Genomic DNA, 10,683 nt, shown 5'->3' with positions numbered 1-10,683 from the left:
CAACATACATTGACAACACAAATGTTTGTTCTGTGACTTGCCCAATAGAAAAGAGATGTTGGTGCAAGGGCAGATCATACAGTTCAAACAGAGGACATTATGAGGATAATTATGTATTATTATGTATTATTATTTACTAAGCAACAGGATCCTGACACTTGGCTCAGTCATGCACCAGGAGATCTGCAGGGTCTAATGAACACATTGTTGATTTGAATTTAACCAGTTTTTTAATTGAGTCCTGAATGTGTTAAATGTGGGGCATTCTCTTATAGTGAGAGATGCTGTTCCAGATGTTACAGCCCCTGACTGAAAGAACAGGTGGTACATCTGTAGGGCACTTCACAGTCTCCTCTAACTGTAGATCGTCTGAATACATTTGTATCTGGGTGTTTCTCCATGCTTCTGGAAGATTGTTTAGAGTGAAAAAATAACAGATCCTAGAATGAAGCCTGGTGGTACTCCCACTGTGCACTCTTGGCGATTTACCACTGTTGGCCACAACACACTGCATTCTATTGGTAAGATATGATTTCATCCAGTTTGTTGCTTTCTCTGAAAAATTTATGAGAATTTATGAGAAATACAGCACCTACACAACTATAAAGCTTTGTTGTTTTTTCTAAAAACACACTGATAGCGCCCTCTGCTGAGTGATGGGTGCGAAATCCAAACTGCATCGGATGTAGAGGATTATGACTCCTATTAAGATGTTCAGTTAATAGATTCACAACCCATTTCTCTATCATTTTTGAGACTACGGGTGAGATGTTAATTGGTCTGTAGTTACGCTTGTCGGTTTTGTCCCCAGTTTTGAAAATATTTCTTATTTATTTCAAGGATAGCCCCGCTGAGATGAACCATCTCTTTTTCAAGGGGGTCCTGATATAAAAATATAATTAAAATATAATAGTCAAACCTAAATGCATTCATTAACTGATCTATTGCCAGCTCCAATCAGGTAGGAATATGGTTACAACTGGAAAACTTGCGTAAGATTTGCCAATACAACATATAAATAAAAATCTTTCAGGTATCTTTGTTTGTGCTCCTTTCATTCATGTAAAGATACAATGTAAAGCCATTCATGAAACAACGTAAAAAAAAAAAAAAAAAAAGGAAATGACATGACTGAAAAAAAATGAAAAAACGAAATGAAAAAAATAAAAAAATAAAAAAAATAGTGAAAGCAATTTTGTGTTCATTGTTCACAGCAATTAGTAGCTTATGCTTAAAATATGAGAACATGTGTAAGGCATCAAAAACATTGTATTCAGTGTCCTGATTCTGATAACTTTCCTATCCTAGTTAGAAGGTCCTAGAAACATCAGGTCCAATGAAATTGCCTCATGAATCTCACATTATCTTTAAGAGTTTTGGTTATATTTCTGCTGGATCAAGACGACTGTATTCAATGACCACTCGAGCCCGATAGGTGGCGGCAAATGCGTCATTTGATGGATGCCAGACAGACGACATTAAAATTCCAAAGAAGAAGAAGAAGAAGAAGACAACGAAGAAGAAGAGGTGGCAAGAGAGTTATCATCGTGAAACGCCAGAAATACAGCCGATATATATATATATTTCTACTGCTGAAAGTAGATTTTATCTCTGAAAGGTAAGGTGTAACAAGAAAAGCAAGCGATTTACTCTAAGCCGGTCACTTAATTGAACGGTATAGATGTTTTCCCCTGCTGCTTCTTGCTGGACGTTTCTTCAGCTATCATTATTAGCATTATAGATTTAAGGAAATGTCAGATCATCGTACCCATTCTGAACTCTTCAGGCATTGTGTTTGCAGTCAGGTTTTCGCAGCTGTATGTAGCTCTGCTTAAACATAAAATGTGCTTTATTTTTAGGAACGAAAACAACTTCAAAACGCCAAGATGTCGTACATGTTGCCCCATCTTCACAATGGCTGGCAGGTCGACCAAGCTATTTTATCTGAAGAAGACCGAGTCCTCGTCATCCGTTTTGGTCACGACTGGGACCCCACATGCATGAAAATGGACGAAGTACTCTACAGCATCGCCGAAAAGGTACAGCGAGTTCTAAGCATGGATATATTGAGTACCGGGTTAGCTACGTTAGCATTTGGCTAGCAGTAGGGATTAGTACCAGTATGGAATCGAAATAAAAGTTTAGGTTCTACTGGTGTCGGGAAAAAATATAAGTATCGAAAGCAGAAACCAGAAAAAAAAAAAAAAAATCTTTGGAGACCAAGCTTTGATGCTGTTGGTTCAGGAGCAGCCTTAAAGGAAGTGTCCTGGTTGTTTCAGCTCAAAATTCGATGTTTTTTAATACCTTTATTATATTTTTGACACGAATCCCCCAAATCTTGGCATATTATATTTCGTATGATTTGTAAACATTCAATCAAACTGAGGAATGAAGGAAATGTTGACGTTCAAAGCCAAATTGGATGCGACAGAAAACGTTTGAGCAAAGGATTGTGTAAAATTACATGTCAAAACTGCAGCAGAATTAGTCTTAGACCACAGCTTTTGATTTGGATCCAGTATAAGGCCTTTTAATGACTTAATTTTGACATAATTCATTTAATGACTTGTCGTGTGGAAAACCCAATTATTGTTGTGTTTTCTGGTTCTAGATGACAAATATTTCAGTATAGGTATCGAAAAACGCATCGTTCAGGTAACGATATCAAAAAACAGGTCTCGTTAAAGTACTGGTATCGAGAAAAAATGTAATGGTACCCGGCCCTAGCTGGCTGTGTACACGCACGATGCACGATGAACAATTATTATGATTTTGTTTGAAAATCATATTCATAAACATAACATACTCTTGCAATTGATTTTCTCCTTTATTTTTCTCCTTTGTTTTTGTTGTTTTGTTTAATGTTTATTTCTTGTTATTGTTAATGTACTTGAATGTGTTTATTCAATAACTAAAAAGTAATAAAAGTAGCTGCTAACTAGCTAATCAGTGCTCGCTAGCTGTAAAGACACAATATGATTAAATGAATACTACAGGGCAGGCATGATCTTATCCCAAGCATTTGTTTCCACCAACCTGTGTTGAGAAATCCAAGATGATGTCATTTAAACAGTAGTATGCCATGTGCTCAAAATTGCTACGCACCCTTTAAAAAAGACAATAAAATACAATAAAATGAAAAAAAAAATAACAAGTTGGTTGTAACAATAATTTTTCTAATCAGTTGTTTTAACAGTAACCCAACACAAGATACACTGCATAATGAATAAGGATAAAAATGAATAAAATACTGTGCTGTCTCCCTCACTAGCCACCGTGGCGGGTCAGACTAGGTCCATACATTATTTTATTTTTTTTTCCAGAAAAGTAAAGAGTTTAACTTGCAGTTTAACTACAGTCATTTTGATATTTGGTATGAGCGTAGATGATGCATGGATGAAAGTGCAGACAGTACGCAGTTAATGAACGCAATGAGGAAAAGAGAGAAGAGCAGTGACTGTGCAGGTGTGTTATTTAAGAGAGCAGTTCCATGAGCAACATGCACGGGAAGCAAGCGCTTTAGACGCGGTGAAGTTGGTTTCACGTTAAACGGTGGATATTCACTTCCAACACTTTGGTCTCAGTCTGGACCCTGGAGAAAGCTACAGCGTGTTACACAGACTGCACTGATTCTCTGTCGCACTGGCTAAGTCCTGCTCATGTAAAAAAGAGAGATTATCAATGAACTTGCTATAGCCCGACTACAGCATGCTGAGTAGCCAACAACAATGAATGTAATAAATGCTCAAGGTAGAGCTGGGCGATAAATTAAATTAATTCAATTAACAGACGATTTGGAAAATGGCAAAATCGTAAAATCGTGTCCGCCTGATGAGCGCCGTGCTGTCGATTTAGCAGCGTTTGAGATGCTCTGTACGGGCTGTTTTAAAAAATGACACCAGTGGAGACTTTCTAACGATCTCTGCAGCTTTACAAAGTTTGCCCTGGTCTGCTTCTGCTGCATTTAACTCCGCCCCTTTCCCCTTGAGTCTCCACGGAGACGGTTGTCAATCACAGCTGCTCAAGGATGATAAAACTAAAGGCTTATCAAGAAGTATGAGAGCAAACATTTTTAATGGGCCTTGTTGTAGGCTATATTATGAATCTTAATATTAATGAGCAGAACTCTGAGCAGTTCTCTTTATATGAAAGATCAGGAGATCTTTTTAAGTTTATTTCCAGTAAAATCGATAAAATCGTAATCGTCCAAACTGAGTAAAAAAATAGCGATTTCATTTTTTGGCCATATCGCCCCCAAGGCAAGCTGTGATTCTATTTTTGGTTGATTGCTTATTGGGTTTTTATGTGTTCACGTTAACATTAGTGTGAAGTATTAAATATATGTTTCAGTTTTGGCTAGTGAAATCAGTTGGTGGCAGGTAACTTTAGAAAACCATGAGCCACAGTGGTTTTTGGTCGGTAGTTTGTACCAACAGCAGTGGGCAATATCAGGTCAATAAGCAGTGGTTCACATGGGAAACTAATATCAATTTGCTTTATATTACACAGGTGAAGAATTTTGCTGTCATCTACTTGGTCGACATTACAGAAGTACCAGACTTTAACAAAATGTACGAGCTGTATGACCCCTGCACGGTCATGTTCTTCTTTAGGTAATGTAATTTATATATTTATATTTGAAGAAAAAAAAAGTCAACTTATGAATCTCTAATATACAACATCGTTGCACTTGTTGTTGCAGGAACAAGCACATCATGATAGATTTGGGCACAGGAAACAACAACAAGATCAACTGGACAATGGAGGACAAGCAGGAGATGATAGACATTGTAGAGACCGTTTACAGAGGAGCAAGAAAAGGAAGAGGTCTGGTGGTTTCTCCCAAGGACTATTCTACAAAATACAGATACTAGATTTATTTTAATTTAGTTTTGTTTATTTTATGTTTTTGGTATGCTATTTGTGAAAGACGCGATTTTGAGAGCAACTATTATTACTACTACTACTATATATGTGGTTTAGAATTGGTTCTTGAATTCTGTGTGTTTTGTACACTTTGTTTATGCAACCTGTTGTAATAAATGTGTTTCTACATGCTGAATATTATGACATATGTGTTCCATCAGATGGCGCCAGAGATTATTCTTTGCACATAAATAAAATAGGGATCTGAAACTGAATGTAGCACAATAATGAAACTAACATGGATGATTTTTGTTTTAGTTCAAAATGACTAAAACAAAAATCATATTTCATATTGCTCTACTCAACTGTAGAGCAATATGAAAATCAACAACAAATAATTTTGATCAAAACAAGCACACCTTTGTGAATGGAGTCTATGCTGATAAACCACACTTGTATGTCTGCCTTGAGGAAGTCCTTTTTTTGTGAGCTGACACAGGAAGTAGGCTGTTTTCTGCGTGTCGGACAGCAACGTTTTAGTAATGCTGCCAAGTTGTATCGCATTTATCAATACAGTATACAAGCTCCTTTCCAATTTGTGGCAGATTATTTAAATAGAACCATACCGGTAGTACATATGCTCATGAAAATTATCCCAGCTTCATCAAACTGAGATAAATTGTTCTGACTTTATCAGCAAAATAGTGTTTCCACATGTGTTCAACTTGAGTAATGAGCTATTTTTAGTGGTTTGTCCGAATTGTATATTATGATTTATTTGATTTAATGGTTCTTGTATCACATTTAAAGACAGAGGCCAGATTGCCAGAAATATGCTTGGAGCTGCCAGGTAGAAATAAGTAGACAAAGATGACAGAGGGGTGTAAAGGATTTCAGTAATTGTCAATCACTTTGTACTATTTATTACCTGTACTACCAAATATAATAATGGCCACAGCAGTAGCCTAGTTTTGACCTCTACAAAAAAGCACGAGTGTTGTCGTAGTTAAGCGGTTCATATTTCAGTACCCTTTTCACAATTCCGTCACTTCCCCCGGAGCAGTGCTATAAACACACACACCATTAGTTTGTCAGCGGTTGGTAGACAAAAAGCTGCACAAAAACATACTTTTGGTAGCGCTTTATATTAAAGTGTGCTTGTTAAGTATTAATAAGGTACTAATAAGCAGCATTAATAATATGCTTGTATTAAGTATTAACACACTGCTTATTATACTTTTATCTGCTAACATACTAATAAGCCATTAATCCGCTTATTCATGGCCAACCCTAACCTTAACCCTTACCGTAACCCTACAATGATTACTAATCTTATTACTAAGCTTATTAATACTTAATGAGCACACCTTAGTCTAAAGCGATACCGCAGAGGCGCACCGTTATGTGAAATGAGCTTGTTCTCCCACATGCTCCTGGATAATCATATCTAATGGTAAACACAATACTAGTCAGAAAAATAGCAATTGGATGGTAAATATAAAAAAGCAGTCCTGGTCAGCCTTTATGTCTGTTCAATTTGCATATTTGCACTGTATTGCATGTTGGGCCAGCGAGGCCTGTGGTGACCGGTATTGTGCTGTTGGCCCCGTACACAGCATGAGGTTGGACAGGGCGCCTCCACTGTTCCATTGTGATTCACATTATCATGCACTGTTATTCCTCATTAGGGTTAATCAGCACAGCTCAGGGCAGAAAGGAGAGGTTAAGACAGCAAAGTGTTACTGTCTAGACATGAGAACATATTTGTTTGCGCTAGAAATATGCCTTTAGCAATATTTATAAAAGACTGGTATATTGCTCTACTTTTTGTTGATATTTGACCAGTAGTAAGTATGATAAATAAATAAAAAAATAGGAACGGTGAACCGGAATGAGACACTCACCCACCTCCACGTAGCTCCTGGCACTGATGTAAATAAATGGCCAAACAATGCATTAGTCGTCCATGTTAACTCAGTTACAGTTGTTTATTTAGCAACCCGTGAGGAACTGGAAAGTTGAAGCAATTGTGAAAGTGCTGTGACTCAGCATTACACCTGCAATACCGAGGTATTCTGTAGCTGTCTGAACTGTTCTACAAAAAAACATCACACAAGGTCAATAACTTAAGGCATCGCACTTTGTTGCTTACATAGCTGTAACTGTATAGGGCCGTGATAATATGTGATTTAATGAAAAACAATAAGCTGGTGACATTGTTGCACATTTAACCTCTTAATTATTATCCAGGTATCCAGGTATTACAGCACTAAGAGGTTAAACTTTTTTGTTAATATCAATGTTCCAGTCTCTAATTCAAAGTACAGAGGTTTATGGATACCAGTTTCACAATTCGCCACAGTAAAACAGATTGCCCTTCAACTCTTCTGTCCTACAAAGTCCATCTGTCTCTTTGGCGTTCACCAGAACTTTACATAATCAACACTAGGGAGAATCAGGACGGCCCCTCTCTCATTTTGATGCATCTGACTACTTAATCACTTCAGGAGATGTCAAAGCGAGATAAACCAAGGCAGCCTTATCTCCAACAAGCCTTCAGGAATCTAGAAGTTATTTATGCCTCTTATTCTTTCTGCTGTGTTACGTAGGCTGAATGGTGGGATCCAACCCTACGGGGACATTGCTCAGTACAAATGAGCCGCTGCCTACAGGCTTGGAGAGATTAACATGAGTGCATGTTTAATAGCGATAATATGGCAACATACAAAAATAAACTAACCCCCGTCTGCTTAGAGGTTTGACACACTTCGCGTCACAGCGTTATGACGATAGTTTAAATCCTCCTCGTTTGCACCTGCTCCTTGCCACACTGAGAGGGTTTTGATTAACTGGATTTGCATGTATCATTCCCAAAAGGGGGCCAGTATGCTCCATCGGGGGACCAAATGTTTACCTAAATTGAGACAGATCACAGTGAGCACACAGACAGGGGGGGGGAACAAACACATATGGAGCACACAGGGCTCCTCTCCGCTTCATTCATGCAGGCCACCATCCATTCACAAGCGCGCAATTCTCCAATTAGCACCTAGCCAGTGTCCACAGGGCGGGCTGCTGTGTGAGAAATCCTGCAGCTGAGCTAACCTGCCAAGCTCCAATCAGGCTCGCAAACACACAGGGGTCAAAAAGGAAGTCATTTTTACTAATCCATAACCTCTCTATTAACCTGTACTGAAGTGAGCCAGCTCCTGTGGGTAGGGAAGACAGGCAATTGTATAGCTGAAGCAACATATAGTGTTAAACTTCAAAATGACACAATATAATCATTTTCATAATGATATATGATCAATTTTTCAGACTCACTAATCTTAAACTCAAATCGTTCAAGAACCCTATTATGCTTATGTTGAATATCCTCTGTGTATTTCTGCATCGGTAAATCTATAGTACTTCAACAAACCATCAATGTTTTTTCCATTGAAAACGTCAAAAAGAGCACAATGCCATCTCCCTCCCCCAGCTCATTGTCATCCTCTGTTGTTATAGCCCCGCATCATTTCCTTTCTCCTCTCAAGTCAGTGTTCCCTACCTGCCTGTGTGCACTGGTACGGCCCCCTCGCCTCACTCTTGTCAATGCATTTTGCCCTTATAAGGAGAGAGCACAGGCAGACCGTACTAACGGCACGGGCTCCACAGGGGTGTTGTGAGAGAGGGCAGGGGAGACCAATGGTACCCAGGCTCTGAGATGCAGCGAAGAGGATGGATTGATGGATGCAAAAGGGGTGGGGGCTGCCAAGCAAGCTTACTTCTGTCAATGAGTCCAGATGAGGTGACGGAAATAGGCACAGGAACAGAGTGTTACGTACTTTTTGCAGATGATTAATATGGTTGTACGTAGGCTTAGTGTTTTCTTTTTTTTTCAAGTATCAGTGTCTTTTCAATGTCAATTTTATTCATATGCACTTTTAATAATGGCAAGCCTAACTTACAGTACACTGTACAATATTCTTCTTTCTAGTTGCCCATACAGCAAATTGTCTGCCTATGTCTGTGCTGTTTTCCCTATAAATTAATCCATTATTTCCATTCATTCAGGCCAAGGAACATCACTAAGAGAACAGGTTTGCAATATTTTTGAAATGTTTGGTTTTTATCTAAGGCATCAGGCAGACAAGCAGCTGCAACATGATGCGCATGATCTGTAATATAAAAAGAAATGGAACTTCTATTTACTATTACTCGTTTGCACATTATCCTGTTCTTTGATTGCACATTTTCCTGACTACTTGTACTGAGTGTTTCTTGAGAGCTGATGTAACAAGTGGATTTCACCATTGCGAGATAAATAAAGTCCTATCCTAATCATGGTTGGAGTGTGTAGCAGGTTTTGATGAAGGATAACTGGTACGAAATGTATGTCCAACTAGTTTGCATTGGCATTACCAAAAAGATATTGAATGAAATAAAAGATAGGGTTTGATTTGAAGAATTGTAAGTACTTCTAATAGACACTTTGGGAATTTCGACATTTGCCAATATAGCAATTTGTTTCCAAGCAATACCCTAATCTTTTGGCAAATACTTTCAGAATTGAGCATTTCAGTTGTTTGCTTCTTGAACGTTCCAAACGGTGTCGAGACAAATAATACACTTCATTACTCAACATTGACACACATGTGACATCATCTGTATAACCTCTATTCTTATGCATCACAAAACATTTTCTTTAAATGGAGTTCAAACTCAAATTTAAGGCCACGCACTATATCCTGCTTTTTCATGTGATGCCAAGTGACACAACAAGTGACCTGAAATCATAATAGTGGCTGTATAAATAATCCAAGGTGGCCCACATTATCTTCCAAGGCTCTACTGTATATCTGTTAATATTTAATCTTATATTTATTTATTTACTTTTGTGTGCCAATTTTGCACAGTTACTCATTTAAATGTGCTTAGCTGCAAGCAAAAAAGCAAAAATGCCTCAATACAGATATGTGCCCACTGTTTTTTTCGCGAAGGTAAACTTTACACAGACGCCTATGCAAATGACTTACTCACCATCCTCCTTCCATGGTATCCTTGGTTACGAGTTATTAATTCATTTCTCGGCGGCAGGGAAAGCGCTTTACGGAGCATCACCCGGATCAGTGTCCCAGCTGGAGTCTGCGTTTTGTTTATTTGAAAATAGCCACGGATCTAACGGTGCGGCGGGCCAATGGGCTGGAATAGAGGTGGTCGCCGCACGCTGAGAGGCGGATGATTCACAGCACTGACCCTGGAAGAAAGAGAGAAAAGAAGAAAGAAAATGCTACATCAAACACTGACATTTAGGCTCGAATGTCACCGAGATGTTCGTGCTAACACAATTGCCTGAGAATCCATAGAGTTTTGGTGACGCGTGTAATTGACAAACTGTTGATGTATAATTGTTTCAAAGGAATAGATAGGACGACCATAGGGTGTTGGTTAAAGTAGCTCTGTCTAATGCCCTACATACCAACCTTATGTATCCCGACACAGAGGGCCTGATATGATGTGTAATACGACACAATATACTCTAATGCACTCAGTATTAAGTGTATGATTTGTCACTAACTGCAATAACTTACCCTGAATGAATACAATGAGAAAGGACAAATTGATTTTCCAGATGTTCGAAATTAATAGAAGTCTGACACTGAGAGAGACATTTCAAAAGTTTGTGTGTTTAAACTAATCAGCTCCAAAGCTAACATAAAGTGCATCAAAGTGTAGTATAAAGTCAGACGTATTGTGATATAGTGCAAAATAATTTATTTTCCCAGCCTTACTACCTATAGGTTCTATCCAGTTTTCTCTGGTTTGGAAGCACTA

The 10,683-nt window shown here is 38.3% G+C and overlaps 2 protein-coding genes across 2 annotated transcripts in view; both read left to right on the top strand.

The window, feature by feature from the left end:
- The window catches only part of yars1 (tyrosyl-tRNA synthetase 1), a 203,923-nt gene that overhangs the window by 78,179 nt on the left and 115,061 nt on the right, over positions 1–10,683 (top strand). The gene's annotated exons all lie outside the window — the stretch shown is intronic.
- On the top strand, positions 1,838–4,955 carry txnl4a (thioredoxin-like 4A). The gene is made up of 3 exons (XM_079571487.1): positions 1,838–2,039; positions 4,510–4,613; positions 4,703–4,955. Exons 1-3 carry the CDS (start codon positions 1,887–1,889, stop codon positions 4,872–4,874), a joined length of 429 nt encoding a protein of 142 aa, XP_079427613.1. The 5' UTR covers positions 1,838–1,886; the 3' UTR covers positions 4,875–4,955.

The sequence above is a fragment of the Gobius niger genome, assembly GCF_951799975.1.
Source record: "Gobius niger genome assembly, chromosome: 14".
Taxonomy (NCBI): domain Eukaryota; kingdom Metazoa; phylum Chordata; class Actinopteri; order Gobiiformes; family Gobiidae; genus Gobius; species Gobius niger.
Note: the sequence above shows the minus strand (reverse complement) of the source record. Positions and strands in the feature narration are given on the sequence as shown.

Coding starts and splice junctions, on each gene's coding strand:
- txnl4a (XM_079571487.1), top strand. CDS start 1,887: ATGTCGTACATGTTGCCCCATCTTCACAATGGCTGGCAGGTCGACCAA. Junction 2,040..4,509: donor TCTACAGCATCGCCGAAAAG/GTACAGCGAGTT, acceptor TATATTACACAG/GTGAAGAATTTTGCTGTCAT. Junction 4,614..4,702: donor ACGGTCATGTTCTTCTTTAG/GTAATGTAATTT, acceptor TTGTTGTTGCAG/GAACAAGCACATCATGATAG.